This window comes from Poecilia mexicana, unplaced genomic scaffold (genome assembly GCF_051168715.1).
Source record: "Poecilia mexicana isolate PSO_F unplaced genomic scaffold, ASM5116871v1 scaffold_5, whole genome shotgun sequence".
Taxonomy (NCBI): domain Eukaryota; kingdom Metazoa; phylum Chordata; class Actinopteri; order Cyprinodontiformes; family Poeciliidae; genus Poecilia; species Poecilia mexicana.
In genome coordinates this window covers 15875001-15901232 of record NW_028263374.1, presented here as the reverse complement: position 1 = coordinate 15901232, position 26232 = coordinate 15875001, and the positions used below count along the sequence as shown (strand labels likewise).

Below are 26232 nucleotides of genomic sequence, written 5' to 3'. Positions count from 1 at the left end.
GAACTAGTTTCAAGAGTTAAGCTAACGGTTAACCGTAGCTGTTGCGGTTCTGAGACGTTAAGAATCTTTTGATTCCGAACGCACAGGTTGTTACGTTGCTAGGCAAACCTTTGGTTTTAAATGAAAGTATTTCCGAGATTTTTCATTCAGAACAGACGGTTTTTTTTGTTGTTTTGTTTATTTTAAAGGCGGCTTATGCTGCAGGCAGTTTAAGCGTGATGAGTATATTTTTCTACCTCTGGAAAATGGAAAACGGGACTCATCAGATCACATATGACCTTTATTACATCAGAGTCCAATGCTTGGGCTCCTACCAAACTCAAACCCGTTTTTTTTTTTTTTACAAATAACCTCCCGAGCGGTTTTTACAAGTCTAAGTTATCTTGTAAAAATAACTTAGACTATTAAGTTATATTTGGCAGAACTAAGTCTGAGTTCTGCTGTTTTTTTCTTGTGATTTGATTTTACCAAAGAAAATTGACTGATGTTGATTAAACATGTTTTCAACTCAATTTCTTTTGCGAGGATGGCTCCTAATGTCCTAGTTTTTAATATGTTAAACAGTTCTTAACCCAATTTTAGTAGTTTCAATTACCAAACGTAAGAAAGGCCTTTAGATCCCAATACTAACACCAAATGCTATCTCAGACAAAATGATTCACTTGTACATCAAAATGTTTGAAAATTAACTCCAATCGTCCATCCCATAAACCCTGACCTTGTGTTTGTTTCAGACAAAAAATAATCTAGATGCATTTGTCCAATAAAAAAAAAAATAGAAGGAACACAAAGAAGTTTTTGTTTTTGGTTAATGTATTGCGCAACTTGAGTTCTTGACAATTGCACACAAATACAAGTTAGACCTTAAACAGAGCCTTTTAAAACAGCAAATTTATTTCGTTTTTAAAAATAAAAAATAAATCAACTAAAATGTGTTACTATTTCATCATCACTAATAGAAACAGTACGGAAGCACTAAGTCTTTGAGCAATTCAGCCGCTCTTCAAGTATGTTAATTCAGTTCGTAGATTATTCTTTCTGCAGTGAAAGAGTCACCAGGAAAAGTGTAGTCCAGTTGGAGGAGAGGGTCACATCTCTGGATAGTAGCATCCCGTTTGTGGCAGAACCAGTGTGTTCGACTCCACGCGTCTAAAGGAAACAATTCAACGGCCCACAGCTATTTAACTCAGTAACAAATGTGATCTCAGAGCACTGATGCAGATTTGCAGGCACCCGATCTGAAGCGATCTGGAAGGAGGACTTGGTTACATAAGCTGAAATGCAGTGATGGAGAGAGAGAGGGGAGGAAGCAAATGATAAAAATATAATCACAGAACCGAAAAAAGAAATTTCTTACAAAAAAAGAACAAAACAAAACCTTGGGATACTAAAACTGCAGAACGACGTCAGCTCATTACCGTTTTAAAAAGAGAACCGAGCAAGCTGGATTAAAAATAGCAGTGACTTCAAAACGATACGATTTGAATAAACTACAGATATAAACTAAGGTGAAAAACAATGCAAGGTTTTCCACTTGTAAACAAATTCACTCAGAAGAGAGAAATCCAGTGTGCAGTTCTCTCAGCTCCTCCTTCAAATACGCCCCGTCAGCCTCACAGCGTGTGCTTGTGCCTCCATTCCACCTGTGATTTAGAGTCGATGCCCAACTTCCAGGCTTTTTTTTTTTTTATCTCCTCCTCCTTGATTTTATTCTCCCGGATATAAAGTTCTCAAAGTGGTAAAGTGACAAACCTCTGTTACACTCCCGAGTGCTTTTAGAGAAATATGATCAACTGGACGATTAAGACACAACCTTCAGTATACATGTCTTCCCTTTAACCGTTGACCTTGAAGCCCCCAGTCCCTTTCGTCGCTTCGATTAGTTTCTCCCAGCAGGTCATCTGGGGTTTAGCAGGAAATGATGCAGATACTCTGAAATGGCCTCCCAGTGCCTCCAGAGGAAGGCGAACAGGATCACGAGGAGCAGCGTGGAAAGCGTGCGGCTGCGTGTTTTCATCAAGGGGACAACGCAGTTGGCCACGGTGGACACGAACACCAGAAGGACAGCCATGACGGCCAGGAGTACGTTGATGAGCTTTCCGAGGAGAGTCCGTGCCGTGGCGTTCTCCAGGCCCTCCAGCTGCACCACCTGCTGCTGCTGCTGCTGCAGCTCCATCTTGGATATGCGAGTCTGACAAGCCTCCAGCGCCTCCTGGAAGAGGAGATCAGAGGTGTCAGATATGCACGACGGCAGAGCATCGGCGTGAGGGTCAGTCAGACGAAGCTTGCCTGTATGTCTCTGGCCCGTTCGTAAGACTGGTAGGCAATCTTCTCCTCCATGCTGGCTAGTTCCTGCTTCAGGTTCAGGATTTCATTCTGGTGCAGTTCTGTCAAGTCATTGAGTTGTTCTTCTAACCGTTCACACCTAAAAAACAAAAACAAAAACAAAAAAAAAACAGGAACAAAATATATTAGAACCAATATCAGTGCATCTTATGTCAGAATATCAACAAGCATTCATTTTCATTAAAAAATAAAGGAATAATAAGCACAACATTATTGCTAAAAGAGCTGGCTCTCCAGAGTGCTGTATCCAAGAAACATAAAGGAAAGTTTAGTGGAAGAAAAAAAACATAGTAGAAACATGTGCACAAGTAAAAGGAATAACTTCAACCTTTAGATGATTGTAAAGCTCTTCTAGAGTTTGGTGTGGATAAAATGTGGACAGCCGGTGGAGTCAGAGCTTCAAGTTCAAGCCGTGTTTATAACATGAGTTGAAGCAGTTGCACCCTTTGTGCGAAGCTATTCCAGAACCAGAGACAATATCCGAAGCGTCTTACCTCGACTAAGGAGAAAAAGGACTGGGCTGTTTAATGGACCAAAGTTCTCTTTCAGTTGAAGGCGCACTTTTAAATTTAATCAGCAAAATCAAACCTCAATGCTTTTAATCACTTTTCTTTTTGACACAGGTGACCATAGTTTAGGGGAGACACGGTTATATTTGTTTTGAAGACATAAAGAGGAACATCAACCTGGCAGAGCACTGAAAGTGGCTGCAATTCCAAATACAACGCCATGATGACTTCAAAATGCTGCGAGTTTGTGTGGCAAACTAAACATTAACCTTTCATTTCTCATTAAACTGAACTTGCTAGGTGAAAACGTACCTGTATCGTTCTTCCTGCAGAGCCTCCATGATCATGGTGTAATCCCGCTGATAGTGGGACTTTAAATTTTCAAACGACTCTTCCAGTCGACCCTGGTTGTCCCGAAGCTCATGGATCTCATGGAGCAAAGCATCAAACCCCGAGCCTTGTGCATTATCCAGAGTGTTGCCCCTGGAGCTGGGGGGCCCACCTGGGGCCCCGGGCGTGCTGTTGGCTCCGGCGGACCCCGACGTCGCGCTCGAGCAATCGTCCTCGCTGCCGTATCTGGGGCTGGACTGTAGCTGTCCTGTTCCCAGAGGTCGCGACCCCCCCGGATAGCTGCCCTCTTCTCCTGGCGTTTCTTCCAGAGAGTCTTTCAGAGCGGCGATGTTGTCGGCGCTCCCAAACTTGTTCCGGATGAGCGAAGCGATTTCTCTGGGCTTGGACACCACAGCTCCAGCTGCAGAATGAGTAGCTTGAGAAAAGCTGGACAGCCCACCTGTTACCTGAGGACAGCAGCGACCAAGTCAGTGTCCAGTTTATCACTCAAACTCAGACTGGTTTAAACAGCAGCTTCAAAATAGTTTCTTTGAGTTCAGGTGGTTTGATGATATCAAGTGAACGTGGCAAATCACTCTAGTGCTTTGGAAAAGTGTACTTTTGCTATTTATTTTTAAATGACAGTCAAAATGTTTAGTTTTATTTTGAATTTATTTATTAAACAAAAAAAATGCATGATTGTGAGGTGAAAGGAAAAAAAAAATACATGGTTTCAAATTAGTTTTTCCAAACAAAAATCTGAAATGTGCTGTAAAAAATACATGTTGTGACAGGCAAAAACACTGTTTCTAGTGTTTTTATATTAATTTTTATAATACTAGCAGATTGAAGAGCTGACCGTTTACTGTCTGCAGTACCTTGTTTTTGTTATATCAGCTGCTCCAGTTTGACTCCATTGTACTACATATAGAGTCAAAAGTAAAGCCAAATCATTGGTACCATTTATCAACCAAGATAAAAAAAAAACAGAACAGAGAGTAATTGGGTGTTTCCCTTGTTGTGGAGGAACCGTGAAGGTCTCACCTTGGCTCCAACACCTTTCAGACCCTGGTGCATGTCTCGGAAAACATCTTTGGGCTGCCGAGGGATGCCGTTGTGCTCCACCTCTCTGAGTTTCCGGTGGTAGTGCTCCAGCTTCCTCTGCAGCTGCTGGATGGTCTGAGCAGACTTTTGGTTCTTCTTCTCAAACACCTGCTTGATGCGCGCACTCTGCTGTTTGTCTGCATTGTTGGCCAGCTTCAGGTACTCGGCCACGTTGTCGTCGCGAGCCGTTTGTTCGATCTTGAGTTGTTCTGTGAGCTTCAGGATCTTCTGCTGCAGCTGGGCAATGGCCTGCTTGGTGCGCTGGGGGTCCGGCGTGTTGTCGACCACGTCGTACCCCTCGGCGCCGTAAGGCAGGGCGTTGGGCGACACCGCAGGGCCTGATCCGTCGTACCGATCCAACTATTGAATAATAACAAGCATGCATAAAATAAACTCCCCTTTTCAGAAAACTTCAAAATTCAACAGTAAGCTCACCAACAAAAGACTAAATTTCCTCTAATAAGGAAAGAAAGAAAGAAGAAACTGACACAAGAGAGGGTGGAAGGACACAAATAGGGAAGGATAAAAGGAAAGAAAGATATGACAAGGAGAAGACAAAAAGGGACACATGGAAAAAGACAGGCATGAAGGATGCAGACAGAGAGAAAGTCAAACGGGAAGGACAGAAAAGGACTGAAAAGACAAGAAAGAAGAAGGAGGAGGAAAAGATGGAACAACTGGCATGCAAAAGCAAGGGAAGAAACAAATGGAGAGAGGAGTAAAGGAAGGAGAAAAAAAGCAACAAAAAAATGACAGAAATAATGACAACTTTTAAAAAAAGAGGATTGAGAGTTTTCCTCATCCTTTTTACTTTCTTACCAAACTCATTTAGAGCTGAAATACTGAAATCAAATCCCAGACTGCTCAAAAAAAAAAAAAAAAACAGTGTAGAACAGGGGTGGGCAATCCTGGTCCTGGAGGGCCGGTGACTCCCAGATGTCTCCCTGGTCCAACACACTTGAATCCAACAGCTGAATCACCTCCTAAATGCAGTCATGTTCTCCAGAGTCATGCTAATGACCTCATTATTTGACTCAGGTGTGTTGAAGTGGAGACATCTAAAAGTTGCAGGAGACCGGCCCTCCAGGCCTGGAGGTGCCCACCCCTGGGGTAGAACAACTCTTCAAACTCAAAATGATTTCCAATATAAACATAATGCAGCACCATCACTGACACTAAAAAACTGAGAAAAATCTCCAACAAAGTGACAAGTTAAAAAGGTTGTTCAGACAATTGAATAATTGTCTGGAGTTAAAAAAGAAGATATGTTATTTGTTGGGCACAGCAGAACTAACTTTATACATTTTGGAAATTGTTAGCAAAGCTTAATATGTCTGCATGTTTTTGTTAACTTTACACAAAAAAAACTGCATGTTGACGTCCGCAATAAAAGTGTAATTTCTCATTTATAACAGCAGATGGCGCCTGTAAAATGAAAATAACTGCAACCCTCATCTTCAATCATTACAAAATACATTGACAAGCAGTCAAAGAAAGTGATGGGAGGGGAAATAATGATGTAAAAAAAAAAATTATGGTTCTTTTTTAGCACATAAACTCCTAAATATCTACTGAACAGCATTAATTAAACCATTAATTAAATCCGTTCCTGAGATTCAGTCTGAAATTAACTGACTGAGTCGTCTATAAAAGCTTCTCAGAGACAAGAGTTAAAAGTTGCTGATCATTAGTTTTGATAAAGAAATGTTAAAAAGATTGAAAACCGAGTAAAAAGAAGCCTTCAGTGATTCCTCTAGAAATCTAACACTTTTAATCTTATACAAACTTTTCAGTCTGTGCAAAGAAAAGTTTTTTTTTTCCACTCTGTAGCTCTACTGACATTAGAACTAGTCAATGAGGCGAAAAGTCACAACCAGAGACAAATCATAATTTGTCTATATAAAAACTGTCCCTTTTAGAGAAAACTGCACAGCAAAGCATTCAGGTTTTAATCAATTTGAGCATTTCTGTTCATCCTAAGTGGGTTCAACCTAAAAGGTAAACAACATCATGTAAAATGGACTTTTGGCTCTGGGTCAACTCGCCTTTTTGCCAATTTGTGCCTCAGCATTACGGCTGGCCAATATGAACTTTATCATTATATTTTGTGGCATTTTATGGGATAACGACATACAAAATGAGAAAATGTTTTCAAATCACAACATAAATGTCTCTGCAAACAGACAGAGGCACACAAACACTAAACTGCTCTAAAAATATAATATACACATTATTAAATAAACTATTTCAGATCCAGCTATATTAGATTGTGTAGCTGCAATGCTAAAAGCACACAGTAAGTGCATTTAATATGTTGAAATATATTAATATTATGCCACAACAGTCTAAAAACTGTTGAAACCACAAAGTAACATTTCCCAAACGTGGTTATATATCTCACATTAAATCCCAATTCTCATCATGGTAAACTTTAATATAAACAATTTGATAATTGCTATTTCATCTCCTTCTACCTGCACTAAAGCCATTAGTCTGTTTCTGCAGTTGCTGAAACCATTAAGGCAAATATTTTCTTGAATTATTACTGCAAATAATCACACATATGTTTTAATCTCCTATATGCTATCATTTAATTGAATGTCGTTTATTTTACTTCTAGTATCGACTGGTAAAATTGACTCTTAGAAAATAAGACAGATTGTTTCCCCCTGATAAAAAAAACAATAAACAAAATGAGCAACCTCTGGCTGGCAGATAAAATTAATTGGACTCATTTTATCTCCTGACCATTAAGTAGACTATGAATAAATTATAGAAATATATTTCAAACTACTAGTTTTCTGGCACTTAATGGCTGAAACTACAAAGGTATCAAAAGACGCAATCAGCAGCAATTCTGACTCATTTGCTGTACAATAAATAATTAATTAAAAGCAGGAAAATAAAACTACTGCAGCTCATGGAAAAGCCCTGGACAGATTGGTCTGCATTGACGATACTGTAGCCTCTCTGCTGGTTTAATCTGAATTGTCAGTTTTTGACAATTTCCTAGCAAAGCTGTAATTTAAAAGCAAAATGTTTAGAGAATCTCACTTAAGAAATTTTTTTTTAATCTGCTGTGTCGTAATGACTTAAATGAATTATGTGGTATTCTGGGAGTGGGACCTTGTTGCTGCAGGGTTTATATGAAAAACGCTTTAGCTTGAAGGAAAACAAAACAAAGACACTGTCTGGAAGCCACTGCATGCAGGTAATTAGTGGTGTAGCAGGTAACTAAACAGGATCGGTGAAGTTCTCCTGGGCTTCGGTCCAGCTGCACAACGGCGCGGTCTGGTACCACACAATGTGAAAACACCCGGCTACTGCCGTCGAGATCAGAACCTCCCAGATCGATAACTCATCAGTTAAACATTATTCTAATCCAAACAAAGGCTCTTCTCATCTGCACAAACGAGACACGGCCAAATCTGATCAAAACACTTCCTCCGCGTTTGATAAATAATAAATGTCTCTGTGCGGCTGAATTCGGAGTGCGTCCTCAGTCCAAAACGTTTGGTGGAAATAACAATAATTAACATTTTTACGTAAGCTGTCAGTTAAACCCGAGTCAGTTTCTCTCTGGTATCATTCCCCCCATTCGAACGTTCGGCGAGGCCCGAAGCGAAACGTTAGTTTGTTTACCCCTGCGAGCTTTCTCTGACCTGAAGTACACTGAGAGACGGCAAAAGCTAAATTTAGCGCGGCTTAAAGCACATAGTGACAAACCAGTCAAAGGCAATCGCTGACCTTCCAACGCTGACAGCTCATCTCCCCACTCAGCGGAGCATCCAGGACACAACGGGAGACTTTTAACGTGATTTCCCAGTTCGCTTGCTTTGCGAGTTTGAGCATGAGTCACCTCTAACCTTTTATTTTTATAATAATAACAAACAAAAGCTGAATACAATCCATTTGCTGCCTCCACAGTGAACAAACTCCTTCAAAGCCAATATGACTGCTTTATACCCAGAGGCCAAATCTTCTAGGAACGCTTTAGGACTTAAATCATAGGCACACTTCACCACAGTGATGGTTTATTTTATTTTCCATCACACCTCATGTTTATATGGAGTGCATTAAAGGTCAAAAATATATGTTGTATTTTATTGTTATTGAGTTCACCTCTTCTTTTGACTTGCCTGTCCAAATGTTGGTGTTGCTGATTATTTTTCATACTTTTGTGGTAAATAAAAACCCACGTTTGAATTAAACATCTGCTTGGTCAAAAGCTATATTGTGTTTTGTTTTGGGGGGGTTTTCAAAGAAAAGCAAAAATAATTTTAAATTAATGTTTGCATTCATTTCTTTATCACATTTAGTGCCTAGGAAAAGTGTTCACACTCCTTGAAATATTTTCAGTTACAGCAACAAACCTCAATGTATTTTATTGAGGATTTAAGTGGAAGAAAGACCATAATATGTGGCTGTTTTGTGATTAAAAAAATAGTATATGGGGTATGAATAATTTTTCAATGCACTGTATTTGAACATATTCAGCATTTGAAGAATGCAATCGCTATTGATCCTCTGACGTTGTTGACACATCTGAACACCTGCAGCTGTGTGGGACAGACTGATGCGTCTCAAGCAGCTTCGTTCCTGCAGCTGAGATAAACAAACTGAAGCCACATCGATGCTCTCAGAGATTCAAACCTTTCAGACACTAACGAGTCAATTCTGATTTTTAAGGTCACAACTCAAATTGGAAACGATTTTTGATTCTAAATAACTTTTATTTCAGAAACCAGATTTTCTATTGAAATGGTCAAGATTCTGGTTAAATTATGTGACTGACGAGAGGAAAAGAAGTGTAAACAAACAGAACATTTAATTAAGACATTGCTAAGATACTGCATCAAATTTAATCAATTTATATTTAAACAAAAACAGGTTTGTGAATAAAATTGTTACTTAAATTATCAATAGTAGGTTAATTTATTAAAGGAAAAGGCTTTTGTTTAGGCTTTTCCTTTTTTTGTTATTAATGACCTGTAACTTCTGTGTGCTGCTGCCAGTCTTGGCCAGGATTCTCTAGCAAAAGATATTTTTAATCTAAACTGGATTTTCCTGGTGGAGTAAAGATTAAATAAAATAAAACAAAATAGAATTGATTTTTTCTGCACCTCTAGTGGATCTTATTGAATTCTGCATAATGTATTTCATTCATATTTTTATTTCAACATGGTATTTATACTCTCAGGACGCTCTTCTGTGTCCTGCTTTGATTTGAATCCGACTTGTGGAGCTTTGAGCTCGACTACATGTGAGTGGTTCTGGTTCTGCTGATGTGCTTCTGCTTTCTGTACATGTACGCTTTGTGCCGCTGCAAAATAAACCTTCCTCTGGGTAAAGTAACCTAACTGGACCCGCTGAAGGGACAGAGTCACCCACCTTGTCGGGTTCTTCAGTGGAGTGGTACCCAGAGGTCAGCAGCACGTCCGCCAGTGCCGGGGTGCTGGGCGTGTCCGTGGTCGAGGAGGAGCGTGGGCGTCCCGCCTGCAGCAGGGCCTCGTGGGTGCTCCGCCGGTGGATCTGCGGGCTTCCTTTCTGAGGGGCCTCCCCAGAGCTCCCCGCTTTGCTGCGGCGGCTCTGCAGGCTGGTGCCTCGCTTCATGATGGGCGGACCTCGGATCTGCTGCAGAACCCGGCTCAGAGCTGCGGGAGGGGCGGAAGCGGCAGGATTGTCAGAATCCACGGAGGGGGCCAAGGAGCCCGGAACGTCCCCTACTTCTGACCCTAGGTCGACGGGCTCGGAGGGAGGGGCGCTCGCGCAGGCTGAGGCGGAGTCATGTGGGGAAACGGAGGAGCGTCGGCGCTGAGGCTGGAAGAGCTGCTTCAGGCCGTGCCCCAACGCTCCCATGTTCTCCAGGGCATTATGGGTGATTTTGGACAAGCCGTGCTCCGACTCCGACGCCCTCCTGCCGGCCTCCGGCTCCGCTCGGCCTCCTGCGTCCGGCTCCTCTGGACTCTGCTCACTACTACCCTGATCCATCAGACCCCTCCAGTTTCACAGCGAGGCACTACGCGGGGGCTGCAGGGGACTAGCTACGCCCCGTCCACACCCCCCTCTGAGAGGCCGGGTGCAGGCCGGGAAGCAGAGGGGACGCCGCTCAGCTGGTGCTTTAGAGTGGGCATGCATCTGTGGCTCGGCTCAATGTCATGCTTGTCTACCACAAAAAGGAAAATAAAACGCATTATGACATGCGGCTGTGAGGAACATAAAAAGCAGAAGCACAATGTGAAGAGAAAAATAAAACAACCAATAAAAACTGGGTTGACGCGGTCATGACCACATCTATGCACTCTCATTTAACGTGTTTATTTCAAATCTGATCCAGATTATTATTCATCACGTCAGGAACGTTCAGGACAATGGATTCGAAAAACGTGTCAAACTCTGTTAAAAAGCCAGAACAAAATGAGGCCATCATAAATAGTTTTAGAGCCAATTAACTGAAAGACAAACTATTGTCAAACTATTTAAAAGAAAATCAAAGGCTGAAATAATGTGGTTTTGAGAATCTAGTCTTCTCTGGTAAAATTTACTGACTTTAACGTTCTAGAGCTTGGAAAGAAATTCAGGAGCGGTAACTCCTTTAAACGTGAAAACTTCCCCGTTTTAACGAGAACCAAACTCGTTAAAACTACAAGGCCTTCTTGTTTTAACGAGATTTTGTAAACTTGTAACAACGAGCTTTATATCTCATTAAAACCAAAATATCTCCTCTTTTAAGGAAGAAGGGTCGTAACAGCAAAACAGCAACATCTCCTGGGATTTTTACAAGTCGCCTAGCAGAAACAGTGTGAGGAGAGTCAAAGTGAGTCCCAACATGCCTCTTTAACAAATCGTAATCTGCCGGAGGATCGGATCTCTCCATCTCGTTAAAACTAGAAACTTTCTTGTTAACGAGAAAGATTCTTGTTTTAATGAGTTTTGCATCTCATTATAAGAATATCCTGCTTTTTACGTTTCTGTAAAAATGTCACTGTTAATGTCAAAATACTCTAAACAGGATCCTGAAATCACTTCTAGACTCTGGATAGAACGATCAAAAACTTTAATCTCCTTCTCTTAAAGTCATTCGTCTGTTGAAAAATCTCACTCATGCTGATGAAAAAAGACATAACACCACAACATGATGCTGCCACCACCATGTTTCACTGTTGGTTTGGTGGTTTTTCAATGTGGTTTCAATTCAATAAGACTGAAATTCAACAAAAGTCCAACCAAATATCAGTAGAAGGGTTTGCACCAGGATTACTGCAGCTTTTTTATTTTTATTTTTGTTTGATTTTCATTTAAATTGCACCAGCTAATTGCCATATTGAAATATGAAAATGTTTTGAAATTAATAGCTGAGGTCTTATACCACATAAAGCTGGTATTTTAACCAAAGTTTGCACGATTTTGAGAGTCAGTTGTTAAAAACAACGTGACATGTCTTAAAAGCGTCAACCCAGAAATGCATAAAATTCTAATCTCAGATAGTAAAAAATCTTGTGAATAGTTTCTGAAATGTTTACCACAGTTTCCTACTTGTGTCTTCTCTTTTCTAGCAATTCAACAAACGTCAAGCCAAATTATGTTGGAGAATAAATGGACACATTTCAGAAAGTATTCAATGAATAAATTAACTAGCAACTAATGAGTAAATAACTAATTGCTCAGATAATAATTCAGAGACAACAGAGTGTAAAGTAAAAACTAAATAATAAAAACTGTGCTCTAAATGAAATACAAAATGGAAAATGACTGCGATCCAGTTCTCCTCCATCCACAGCGGCCTCCTCTCTGCATCGCCTGCCTAACGTGGCTAAAACCTGCAATGTGAAGGTTCAGTCCAAGCACATCGATTCTTTGTGTCGGTTTCAATTAATGACAATTTGCTTCTCTTTATCAAGATGTAACGACACGCTCGGAAAGGAAGCAAGGAGGAGAGAGTGTGGCAGCGCTTACCATCAGCCCAGCCTCTTCTCTTCTGACTCACAACTCAGGACGAGCTAAATGAAGCACAAACAGACAAAAATAGATCCTTCATGCAACAGAAAGGTAAAAACTGACTTATGAAAGCCTCCACTCTTTAATGAGTGGCAGCAACGGATACAAGAGAGAGTGTCGGGGCAAACCACGTCGAAGCAGCTGGCCGCATGTCAGCACTAACGACCCCGGCAGACCTTAAGCTTTAAATGTGAGAAGTTCATTCCTGCTCAATCAGCCTCATTCTGTTGCAGCCGCTGTTTTAGACGACATGATGTTCACATAAAACGACATGAAAACATTAACAAGTCATCAGAGCGGCACTTACAACAAACATGAAAACATGGCGGATGCAGCTTTGAGGAGCTCAGGAGACACACAGGGTGAAGATGCTGGGATGGAATAATTATTGATTCATGACCGAGTTGTGAGCCAATCACCTTAGAAACAATTCATTCATTCATGTATTCATTTATTCATTCTGAAACTAAAGACTCAAAGAACACGGCCAGTTATTTAAGCTCAAGACTTTGAGTACAGGTCAGAAACTTTTGTAGATTAATTAATTATAGAACGTACTCCATCACTGCTTTTAATAAGAGGAATATGGATTTATCTTTGAATCTATTATAGGCCTGCAAACTAACAATTACTTTATATTCATCAGTTAATCGATAAAATAAATTGGTATTTTCTGCAGATTTTCAATTTAACCAGTTAAGTTTTGTATTTTATATAATATTAGAAAAACATAAAAAAATTATTCCTGTTTTAAATAAAAAATGAGCCTTGTATTGCCTAAAATGCAATAACAAAGCATTCTTCTAGTGTAAAAAGCTCAGGCCTTTCTGCTTCGGTTAACGTCAACACCAGGAGGAGCTGAAGCTCAAACAACCGATTTCGTTTTACCTGAGGGGAACAGTTTGGGTCACACGGCTGAAGCAGTCGGGTTTTCCAACAGAATCTGATCCCAAACATCTAAAACTGGCTTTGCAACGGATAACTTCAAACTTCTTAGATATTTGGAGACTGTGCCTAACGGCTAGACAAAAAAAAAACATTTTATAAGGAATATTGGTGAATATCAGTGGGATGTCTAATTTATTATTGCTGAATTACTCTGACTAAAGCTGCACATTATATTGAAACACATGGTGGGATTTTGACATATCGGCCTGTTAGATGGGTTTCCAGTGACACTTAATGTGTTTATTGTGGCTGTGATGAGAAAAACGTGACTTAATTGTAGTCAATATCATTGGAATTACATCTTTTAATATCATGCAGCTCTGATTTTGACTTTGTGTAGATTAGAGAAAACCCACCATAAATTCAAACAACAGTTGCCATTTTTTTTTTGTTTTTAGGAATCGCTGGAGTTGCTTCTCTAAAACCTCAAAGTTAATATAAAATTCATGAGTGTATAAAAACTTATAGCTGGAACTCTAATCACATTTGTATATGTGGGAATCTAATTTTGCACCAAATTTACTTCCTAATGGACACTGCAGTCATGATGAACACTGTGCTACTATTATAACCTTTTAACTAATCATGTTGTTCCTCTGCAAGCTTGTATTAAAGCAAATTGAAAGCAAAGACAGTCCTCTTGTGGATGCTAAGCTAGCAGTGAACATAAAGGGATGCTTTGTGTGGACAGAACGCCTTCTTAATCACATAATTGCAGCGTTAGCCTCATTTGTAGGCACGCTCTTGAATCACCCTGAAAGGGTGTGTTAGAAGATAATGTACACTGCATGCTTCACTTAGTCTGAAAGAAGGCATGGCAAACTCCACGCGATAGGTTTTCTCTACCTAGGACACAGACTGCTTTCCAGAAAACAAGACAAACAATCCTCTGAGTCAGCACAACCATGAAGTATCACTTAACAAGCCAAGAGAGCAATTGCTCTTCCAGAAACAAAAAAAAAATGATCCACTAGTGTTGAGCTGTGACTCATTTGATGCTGATAGATCTGCAGTTTGATCCCACAGCACTCAGGCGTGTGTGTGTATATACACACTCTTTCTAAACTGAACCACATATCCAAAGGTTGCTCCACCTTGTTATTGGTGTTCTCACTACTGATGCGTAATTCAACAACACCTGAGAGCGAATGAAAACTCCAACAGAGCCAAGCTGTCGGCATCAACGAATTCAAATAAATCCACCACATAAAGCTCAGTTTATGTTGGGGAGCGGTAAAGCAAACCAGCGTTCGGTTACGATATGCTGCTTGTGTTGAGCAGCATGGAGCCCCTGATAGCTGCATGCAGGTTGTTATGGCGATGCATCACACTGACTTATATAACAGGGCTTCCAGTTTCTATATAAATCCTACAGGACAAAAATGCTTCATCTACAGGTGCGTTATCACTAAAAGCTGATTAACTTCAGAAATTACATTTAAAAAGTGAAATTTGTGCATTGTATAAATACTGGATAAAATATTTCAATCTTTTATTTTTCTGGTCATTTTTACTTAATTATGGACAACGGCTAATGAAAACCCGACTTTCAGATTCTCTGACAATTAGATTATTACATCAGAAGAATAATTATTTACATCAAAGAACTGAACCTTCATCCTAAGCTATACTTAGAATGAAGGAAGTACTGGTCGACTTCCTCCACCAGTAGGAAGGTAATTGCCATAGAAGCTTATTGTATCCGAGTACACTGGTGAAAAGTTGAGTGGAAGGAAAAACTAGTTGAAAAATCTGTTTAACCATGTTGCTTGTGCACCCTTTACTACAACGGTTTTTCCATCAACTTAACTTTCAACTAATATGCTAGCATGCAGCACTCTGAAAGCCAGTTTCTGACCTTTTGTGGCTTAACCATCCATCTGGAGGGCATCAGTGACTGACAGCTAAAACACTGTAAGGTCAGCGGCCGTCGCCTTGACTGTCTTGGCCAAAACATTAAAAATATTTGTTTAATTTTCTGAGAAGCTTAGCTGTGATATGCAGTAACTTTCATCAAGTTCATTAAGACAGACATGCCCTTGTGAGCGCATCCAGTACTTAATGCAACAACACTGAACACAAAACTGCAAGCTCCAAATTAAAGGCAAGCAATAATGAACGCTCCACACAGATGTGGAACTACATCCTGCATCTGCAGAGAGAACACAATGACATCTGACTCCTTCAGGCTGACGTCTAAAGTAGGTCAACCAGTATTCACCTGCCACTCTGCGGACGCAGCGCTCCGATGTCACACCGGCTGCACCGTCCTGTGCAACCGAGCTAACATTTTACTTGTGTTAGACTTTCAACACAGGCTGCTTTTCATGTCACATCTTTACTATTAACGCCATCATTTAGGGATTATTTTAACTTCTATTGTCCAGTGTTTGATTGCAAGCGAACATTACTCGGTAAATAAGCTAAACACATATATTCTTTTAAGTGTAAATATTATCATAATGTAGAAGTTGAATAAAGACAGCCATGAGAGCAACTCACCTTCACATGTGGTCATTTGCAGCAGGTCTGTGCGTTTATGAACACAGGGGAATAAAATGCCTAGCAATCCAAGCCGATTTCCGGCCAGGCTTCCTCCGGGTGACTTTTCCAAATAAAATAGCTCTTGAACTTTAACCCACAGCTTCCGTGGAAATTTAGAAAAATCACATGCTGCAAAACAAGAGGAGAAAAGAAAAAGAAGCAGAGAGCGTTCAGTAAATAGATTTTCTTTTTGTGAGAAGTGTGATTGTGTGTGCTTTAAATACATGTTTCTTTTTGAATTTACACTACTGTTCTCAGTTTTTATTCTGTATTAACTTTATTATTTATGGAGCATTTTTAAAGCTTTTTTTTTTGGTTTAAATGCACTACACACTTCATACATTTAAAATTTAAATCAGGAACTTCTAACAACACACTCCTAGTCTGAAAGCTGCGTCAAAACAACAGTCAACAAGTTTGTTTATCACCATTATATTAAAGTGATGGCCCTAATTTGACCTCATTGTCTGGAAAAAAGGAAGTTAAGGTTTAATTTTAAATCCCCGCAGGGTAAAGCTAACCTCACATTAAAGAACCTAATCCGTTTCATTCTGTTTCATTTTGTACAGCGCCGGCCTCGGAGGACTTTTAGAGTAATTAACTGTGAAATGTTAATTAATAGTGCATAAATGACCCATGAGGACGCTCACAAGACATTAACTATTTGCTGGTCTTATGGAAATACAGCTGAAGTAAAGTTTTGCTGTGGTGATGTGATGTTATAAACTATACTGTGTTGAAGCTGAGGTTAAAGAAACCATCCAGCCGTGGATTTTATGTGTACTAACAAACATAGACGGACAATACAGTACATAAACAGTTAATAATATATAGCTTTCCACCAAAAGACTTCTTAAAATACAAAGATTTTATTAATAAAAAGCTTCCAATTGAGCGTATTTCTGTTGACGACATCACAAGAGGCACAAGAACTGAGACGATCTGGACGCATTGGCAGATACAATGTGGTTTATGAACATTTTTCCTCCGTGATTTAACATCTCAAAACCTTAATATGCAACTACATGGTTTCTGGTGTTCATCTGTCTTTGCCGGGACATTCGTCTGATTTCGCTCCCTGACTCAGACCCGGTTCCTGTCTGACTGAGGAGCGGCTCGGGTCTGAGGACACACAGCTCCGGTAACCACAGCAGCGCAGCCCAGAATGCAAATAAAACAGGGAAATCTGACTCAGGCCGCATTAAACTCAGATTGTTTCGAAACTGTTGTGCTTTAAAATGCACCAACTATGTGAAAATGTGCAGATAGAATAGATTTTAGGTGAACTGCGACCATCTTGCAACTCTCATCTACACACACGGAGCCTCTGCAGCAGCTCCAATCAAATGGGTGAATGATTTACAATCCTGTGCAGTTTGATTGCTTTAGTCTGCATCCCGGAACATAAACCCTGAAAACTATTCTACATTTACTGAATAAAATCTCTGAAATAAAGCTTTGACACAAGCATTACATCATCTATGTGCAGAAAGCAGAGTACTGCTTTTCCTTTAATTAAATGTTTCCACTGACCATGGTGGATTTTACCCATTTATTTCAACACAAACTTTGTTAAAACACATATATCTATACGTTGGGGGGGTCTACATGTTGTGTTTACAGACAAAATATAAAACTCCACCTGTGAGATTTAATGTTAGCAGGAGAGGAGATGACTGAAATAAATTGCCGATTCAGAAGCATTTCCATTTGAAACAAAAAGAAATATATAATTGACCAAACTCAAAAAACTGCAGCTGCCTTTTAACCTGTGTGCTTACAAGCTTGTTTTTGGGATGGAAGATTTTATATTTACATTTTTATTATATATTAAAGGAGTTTTATGCAAACTGATACACAAGTCCTTATTAACTACCAGTTGTGCATATTCTTTAATTTACACTGAGTAAAAACACAGCCAAGCAATAAGGCACAAATTTCCACAGCAGAATTTCTCAAAATACAAATCACACTGAAAGGGAACCAAAAGCTAATTCTGCTTTGTGTGAGTTTAGACTAACAACCTCATATGTGCCAGAACAATCACTCTAGTCCTCTGGTAATAACACACAATATTTTTCATGGATTTTGACTTTAATTCAGAAACACTTCTAATGAAAACACCAATAAATACCAAGAAACATAAGCAAAACAAACTGATAAGTTGTTTCTTGTGATGTCAAAAGTGAGATTTTAAATCTAGTAATTATGTTTTACGACTAATCTAAATGATTTAAAGCCAGTTTGACTGATTATACAAGAAAGTAGAGTGATAAGCAAAACCATTTATAGCTGTAACAGTTTAGAGAGCTCGCTGTGTGTAACCCTGATTAGTTCAATAACAGCCAAGCAGGTCACAGGTGCATCTGGCGTCTTCATGCACTTTGCTTGTTATAACCATAAAAACAGGACGTTTTATCTAGTAACTACCTTGCTGTGATGTAAGGCAGGTTTTGCAAGTGCAGCTGTTAAATTACAGCAAATACTCTGAGGTCTGCTGTTAGCTAAAGGTAAGAACTGAGTGACATTAGCACCCTGCTAGCCAGTGGTCGCAGGCCGGGCCCTTTAAAAACACAAAACTGTGAACAATTTTCGCAGAATAATTGTATCATTTGTAAGTATCTTACATCGTTTTTCTAACCTTTGTTTTATTTCAAATCAAGACGTCGTTGTTTCAACTTATGCGGCTTGACTGTGCAACTGATATGTAGCATTGGAAGCTAACGTGGTGCGCTGGAGGGCGTTTATTTTATCAGAGAGCGCACACCGGTGCTGCTGTGCGGGGCGAGGACGTAAAACCTTCATGTGAACAGCAAAACCAGATTAAAGGATTTACAACAGCTGCCTTTTTCATCCAGGAGACTAAACGCACGGCTTTATTAATTACTAATCACTTAATGGAAAAAAAAATATGCTTAAACAAAAGTGAGCGCATAGTTTCTATGCCAACAGTCCTGCAGTTCATAACATACAGTTGTTGCCATAAATATATAAAACTGGTTTCTAAGTTTCACTCTCGTATTCGGTTTCACTGACCACCTTGACATGATTTGAATGCAGAAATCAAATTATCCTCACATTGTAACGTGATCTTCCTAAAGTAAAGTTGCTTTCCTTTGCAAGGCATTATTACATCTCTGAATAAGTGCAGCAGCTCTATTACAACAGTTATGTCTGACCATTAACATATTGTAATTGTTTGAATCACAAATATAGCTACTGAGTAATAAATATGGAGTTAAATACACATTGTAATGTAAAACAACTCGATTATTTTTCAGGAAAGCTGCAAACCGAGGCAGTGGCCAAAAACGGTCCTCGCAGGTGTTAAAATCTCGAAACCCCGTTTAGATGGGAGGTATTGAGTTGCCATCTGTCACATACTCCCACAAGCGTTCCCGTATCACACCTTCCACTCTATTTCATGGTTTTTAATTCAACACTTTGTGAGCGTTAACTTCATCAAAATACAAAAAAACGAAGAACTATTTTTAAAGAATCATAACTGAATGTGGCCTGGGTGTGTTCGTGAAAGTTAAATCTTCTCAAGTTGTCACCATAAGCATTAATTCCGCCTCCTTTAATCACATTTAAACGCACTTAACATCGCCCATCTTGGATCTCCTGGGTGGCAGATCGGGCTTTATTCGCCGCCTGTCCACTCAGCCTGTCAGCTCCCCGGCTAAAAAAAAAAACATCGCCTCGGCTTCAGCCATGGTTAGCTACAGGCAAAAAATGGCACACCGCCAGGCGGCAGCGACAGCAGGGTAAACACCGCAAATCCACTTTTACCCTATCCGCCCGGGGAGGGCAATAGCATATGGAAATGCATTTCATTCATAAAGCAGTTCGTTACACACAAAAAAGTGCATTTTAAAGGCTTCAACTTACATGGGCGCTGAGACGGTTGTGTTGATGACCGTTCATTTCTCCCGATGATCGACACTCCCACGGTGACGTCAAATAGCGTGCTCAACGTCAGGGTATGGCAAGCAGTTGTAACAAACAATCAATTCAGCTGTAATTACTTTTTTCTGCATCAATACGCCCTTTGCATCGTGACGTCACGCAGGACCGTTACACTGTTTTCGTAAAAAAAAAATTGCCAAAAGTGAAAGTCACAAAAAATGTCTTAAACCATTATTTTTTACAATATATTGTAAAGTGCTTACAAGCTGGATACACAGCAAGAAGTCCTGACGTTTTTAAAATACAATAAAGGAAAGGTGAACTCGCATCAAGTCAAAGTTAAATATTCGCATGCTTAAACAGTGATAAATAGAAAAAAATATATAAACTATGCAACATAGGCAAAGTTACAACATAAGAAAAATACTGTCAAGTTATTTAAAAAAAATTTAATATTCTGACCAAAACCAATAGTACAGTCATTTTAATAAATGTATATGCATGTATATTTTGCATAAAGGATTTTTACAAGCAATGAAAAAATGCAAAAAAAAATAAGTGATATTATTTGAAATAAAGAAAAACTGTGCATATGTAAACATGGACCTTTGTTCACCTATGATGTAGCGATCTGACCCTGAAGAAATTATCTAGGTTAATAGCTTTATGCATAGGGTTGGAGACATTCTCCAACAGTGATGTTTTTTTCCAAATGTTTTTGGGTGGTATGCCAAAATGTGTGTAACCTAAAGAAAAATTTAACATCTTGGTTGGCACTGACCTAACCACATATGGTCTCAAACTATGTGTTATTTAAATGCATCATGCATTTATTTAAAAATAAAACTTATCGTCTCTGAAGTGAAAATTTGAAAATAGTCATTTCCTTTATTGAATTTTTTTTAAGTATGTAAATTAGAGGTGGTATAAAGATATAAAATGCTAAAATTTTATACCAAGATATATTAAAAGCCCAATAAATATGAATGGGAAAGTGACATTTCTCTTACACAGGACATGCTTGAGGTAACTAAAACATTGATTTGTATACTTGTATTCTGAACAGCTGAAATGGTGAAGCTCATCTACTATATGATCAAATGGCTTGCCATACATTCCAAAATGAATCACCAAGGTGAGCAACTCGGCGAGCAGGTTTACACAATGTGCTTTCATCAATATGGTCAGTCAAGTTTCTTTTCTTCAACATTCTTACCGTGTTAAGAAGTAAATCATACATTTAGATGACTGCTACCGAAAGCAGTTAATAAGTTGCACATAAAGTGTAAAATTGTCACAATAAATACCAGAAAAGATACAAAAAACGAAAGAAACATTACACACCAATGAGGGTAATGAATAGAGATTGCTCTGGAATATGCAGTACCTGATTTTCCTAATAGATTAAATATCACGTGTTACACTTTTTCACGTTGCCATTCCATTTCAAAAGAGTTTTAAAACATGTGAAACTGTCAGCAAAAGAACTGATCACAATTTGTTTTTTTACATACATTGTTCAATGGAGACTAAATGGAGCATGTCACTAAAGTAATCTTAAAATTAAAACTTTTTGGCATCTGTGTAAGTACATAAGTGTAAATACAGTTTGGAGGTTCTACATCAGACAATGACTATGAGAAAGCTCACAAGATGTATTATTGGTTTATGTTTACAATTTGTGTAAACATCTGAAGATACATTCCACTTAATTAGCATAAAAACATTGGAGGAGTAACATTTTTATGCGACTGCCATTATTGGAATTTGATATTCCACGTGGAAGATCAAATTCCACCTGGGAAGATAAAAAATGATCAGAGAGAATAATCATGGCGGCTCAGAGGTGAAAAACATTAAACACACAAGGAGAGAAAATATCCTTTCAACTGAGCAATTAAACGAAAGCAAGGGCTTGGCTTTAGAGCGTTATTTCAGTCGGCCTTTTGAACAAGCTTATTTTTTTCTGTCCAGTTTGCTTATCTGGGTTTTACAGTTATAATAAATGCATTTAGGGATATCTTGTCAATCCCACAAAGCAAGCAAAAGTTCACATTAGAAAATACAAGGATTTCCATTCAAAAAAAAAAGACCAAAGTAAGTTAGTAGAAAATGCATCTTCAACATTTATTTTCCAGATGAAAGTATTTTGTTTTCAATTTCTTGCAAGCCGTCTGACCTCAAACACTTTTATTCAGTAGTTGAGTAATCAGCAGAGGATGACACGGCAGAAATCAGTGGCAGTGAACCCAATCCATGATGGTCTGAGAAGTTCTGGCAGAACCCTGGTCAGATGTTTGTTGGTGCGGGTAGAAAGCCTGCATGGCGTGGTAGACAGGTTGATGCTGCTGCTGACTTGATGGAGCTGAGTGTGAAGAAGTCATCGCTGGAGGATGAAGAAATGCAGGTATGGAAACCTGCTTGGGAACATATACGGGAGTGCAACAGGGTGTTGGTATACAGACTTTTCAGGAGGACGTGGGTCAGTGGAGGCCACTGGAGCAGGAGCATTTTGTAACTGGGAAAGATGACTGAAAGGATACAACATGGGGATCTGGAAGACCTGAGGATGGAGATGCTGTGGTTTGGGTTCTGCATTGGCCACAGTTTGTTCCTGTGGGTATTTAGAAAACGGTGCAAAGGGATACTGAAGCAGCGCTGGAAACTCTGGCTGCAGGGAAGGCTTCCCTGTTGGAGCAGGTGTGGTCACAACAGCCTCTGCGCTTGTTGCAGGAAGTGGTGCGGGGGTTGTTGGCAGAAAAACTCCAGGCATCATGGGGAATTCTTGGAAAAGTGGAACTGGATACCGAGACAGTGGTGTCTGAGGTGACCGGAGTCGACTTGTGTGTGCATTTCCATCTCTATGTGGATGCACTGGCGATTCAGATCCAGGAAACGAATAGAAGTTTTGCAGTAAAGGAGGGCTCTGATTTTCAGGCATCTTTTGGTTTTCAGAGAAGTCTGCAGCAACAAAGGAAAACGGCAACAGCGCCACAAGCCCAGGATTGTGTGCTGACTGCGATTCTAGGAACTGCGAAAATATTGGCCATTGAGGGAGCTGACGTTGCAGGGCTTCGTTGCCGTCAGTAGAGGGTGCAGCTCTTCCTGTGGTGAGGTCAGAGTTTGGTACTGGAGGACAAGATGCTGCCAGTTCAAAATCTGCCCACTGAAGAGAGAGTAAATACTCCCCATCCTGCAACACAAGACACAATCAGAAGATAATCTATAGCTCAGTTTCCATGACTGACCACAAGAGGGCCTCATCATACCTTGACCTCTACACACAAGTCTTGGTTGTAAGGTGCGATGAGCGTCAGTTCACCAAAAGACTCATTAAAAGTCAGCCTGCAGCTGCTGCATGCCGATGACAAAGGCTGCCATGTCCCAGACACTGCAACAGGTTTAACAAGAAATTTAGCCAAATGCGTTTTAATAGCTAAGAGGATTCATCTAGATGCACAGAACTAATGTCCATTACTGGTAACATTTAACCGACATCCTGAAAAATTAAAATGAGTAAAATAAAGGCTACAGAGTGCTTTAAAAAATACCGTAAACTTTTCACATTGCAACCAGAGTGGAAGGTACTGGGATTTTATATGATAAATCAATACAAACTTCTATTGGATAAATATCAGTATTAAACATTTTCAAGTCTTCGCATAAACCAAATTTGTGAAAAATCTTTTTAACCTCGTTTGCATAACCTTTGTTTTTAGAAAGAGCAATTACTGATTGTCCAGAGACGACAGATGAAAAATCTACAATTATGACGCATTTACAAAAATATCAATATGTATTTTCAGGATCGGGCTGCCTTCAGCTTCTTGCATCCTCCCACCAACTCTAACCAATCCTCAATTCCTGTCATGTGGTAATATATTACATAAAGTACACTGAAGTTTGTGGTTGCAACATGAAAATATTCAAAAAGTTACAACCATTTTTGCAAATCACTGCTATAAACAACATACCTTTTACTATGAGTTCATTTGCTGGAACACCGCGAATCGTCACCACCATCTTGTCTGGAAAGCAGAAAATGGAGGGCAGTGGCAACATACCAGGACAGGACATGGTCATCGGTTCGCCCCATAATCGCAGTGGTAAGGAATATTCATCCCCCTGTGGAAAGGAAGCCCGAGGCAAGGTTGACCTTATTTTTATGATGTTAAAACAAAATCTGGCCCGTCGAAGAATAAAACTTCTACCTGCTTGTTAACATGACAGCCCTGATAGGAGGCCGCATACTGCACATCTCTGCGGGATCGCTTCACAAAAAAGCCACATGTAGAGGGCATCTGGGACAGAGGAGTAAGAGGCTCCTCACCTGTTTGAAATTCAAAGATGATGTTAATCTCTTTGCAAACTGAACAGCAGTTCTTACTCTACAAAATAAAAAAGGGACCAACCGCTGTCGATGAGAAAATGATGAGTTCCTCTCCGTTTGACAGAGAGGGTCATCTGGTTGCTGCCACAATGCACCGATGGAGCCAGGCGCTTCAGCTTTGCAGAGTGCAACGCTAAAACACAAGTAGAGATTAAACCAAAGACTTCTGCCCAAAGTAGACTTGCTAAAGTTATACACCCAAGTGTCATTATTCATTTAATTAAAAAGCAGGGAAGCAGTCGAATAGCTAAAAGGCAAACCGTTCCAAAAAAAAAGTACAAAATATTTCCACGTTACCATTAGTTCTGCTAAATTCTTCAAATGCAGGCCTATAAATCTAGAAAATATTTACATTAACTTTGTAAAAGACCAAGCGATATTCTGTATATGCTAAAAAAAAATAAAATACAGAATGCGCCGATTGTGAAATTCTCTGCAGCTCATTAGCAGCCATTTGCATTGCGTTTCCAAAGTTACAGGAGATCAGCAACACCACCGGGATCAAATAAATGTTTCATTTTAAGAAATAAAAAGACAAATCCCTTAATAATTGTAACAACTAATACACAATAAATGTCATAAAGCCATCTAACTAAACTAGTTGGTAAGGAACAGTGTTGGCGTGTTACTAAAACACATTTTTTGCAGAATAAAAACATTTGCCTATTATTTTATCCACTTCATGGTACAAACTGTGGCTGAAGGCTTCTGTTGGTCATTTATTCACACAGTTTGCAATATATAACCTGAAGCTTTTGACACATTTAACCGACATCAGGGCATGTTTGTTTAGCTCATTTTACATGAATGCTGTATAAAAATGTGCAGCAGATTGTAGCGTTAGGTCAGACTACAAAAGGCCTGATTTAATATCCCAGTCGGTTACCAACATTATTTTGTAAAATGCTCTGGCTTCCTCAAGTTAATTTTCATCATGGACACATGAGGCTTTTCTGGTACAATATGAATTATTAAAAAATAAATAAATCATGACACAAAAAATATATATTTAGTGGTACTTTAGTCCATAAAATTCCTTTTGAGGGAATGGCAACTCAATTGAAAAGATGCTTGCATCAAAACCGAGACATTTGGCATCATAAAGGGTTAATTTACATGATGTTCTCAGCATTAATTTATTTTACCCCGATGGTGAAAGATTAAAAAACGCTTTTTTTCATAATAAATTGTCATCACATAAGTCTCTACACGATTGAAAGCATGTCATGTGACTACCAACACAACTCCTTAAATATGCAAGAATATACTTATATGCTAATAAAACTCACCTTTGGTGGAATTAAAGTCTCCCTTTTGGTCATATGTGAAGGTCAGTGAACCAGGTTCACCTTTCCGACCAGACCCCACCCGGCTGAGGTGATGGCTGCCTGGGACTGCTGCAGGTCTTTCCTCCTCCGCTTCACCAGAGAGTCCAGCACACACAGTGCAGGACCTCAGGACGATGGTCAATGCAAAATACGACAAAATGCTCCTCAAAGGCATCACAACTCTTCAGCCTGTACAGCTTGAAAAAACTGCAGCTAATCGCCAGGAACTCCGTGGCGTCCAACGACCGAACATATACTGTACTGTGAGATTAATTAACCAATCAGGCAGCGGTACGTCACAAAGCACACCTGTCTGTATTGCAGTGCTGTGACGACGATCACGACTAAGATATTGTGTAGTAAAAAAATAAACATAAAATGTTGTTGAATTTTAAGAAATAACATTTAAAAAGAGAGAGAGTTGTTTAAGATTCAGCCTAAACATGATGTATGTTTGTGATTTTTGCAGTTACTTTGTTATGTTATGAAGATATTTTGAATTGATATACAGAGTTATATTATATTATATTATATTATATTATATTATTATTGATAGTTTGGCTAACTTTAAATGAAATCAATCAATCAATCAAATGAATTTATCATCAATTTATTGAACACATAAAAACATTAGATAGTGTTTGTCTGGGATCTTTAACAGACAAGCATGTAAAAACAGAGACACACAAAAGATCAAACATATAAAATAAAAACAATTATGTTTTATAATAATATACAACAGACCCATTTACAGAGGGAATGAACTTCTCTGTTTCTCAGTTTCCTCTGCATGGTTTTCTTTTGCCGTCATACTGCAGCTGAGCTA

General features: G+C 39.3%; 1 protein-coding gene and 1 pseudogene across 2 annotated transcripts; both read right to left on the bottom strand.

The window, feature by feature from the left end:
- Positions 1 to 873: 873 nt before the first annotated feature.
- On the bottom strand, positions 874 to 19763 carry tmcc1b (transmembrane and coiled-coil domain family 1b). Its single transcript, XM_014987501.2, has 8 exons — positions 19671 to 19763; positions 15738 to 15908; positions 12246 to 12289; positions 9681 to 10455; positions 4230 to 4649; positions 3168 to 3652; positions 2290 to 2425; positions 874 to 2212 (listed from the first exon to the last, which is right to left on the bottom strand). The coding sequence occupies exons 4-8, from the start codon at positions 10278 to 10280 to the stop codon at positions 1898 to 1900; spliced, it is 1956 nt and encodes a 651-aa protein (XP_014842987.2). The 5' UTR covers positions 10281 to 10455; positions 12246 to 12289; positions 15738 to 15908; positions 19671 to 19763; the 3' UTR covers positions 874 to 1897.
- Positions 19764 to 21790: 2027 nt separating this feature from the next.
- Positions 21791 to 25649, bottom strand: LOC106918059 (uncharacterized; annotated as a pseudogene). Its single transcript, XR_015762851.1, has 6 exons — positions 25368 to 25649; positions 24101 to 24211; positions 23900 to 24018; positions 23663 to 23813; positions 22958 to 23079; positions 21791 to 22881 (listed from the first exon to the last, which is right to left on the bottom strand). The product of XR_015762851.1 is annotated as an uncharacterized LOC106918059 (transcript).
- Positions 25650 to 26232: the final 583 nt, after the last annotated feature.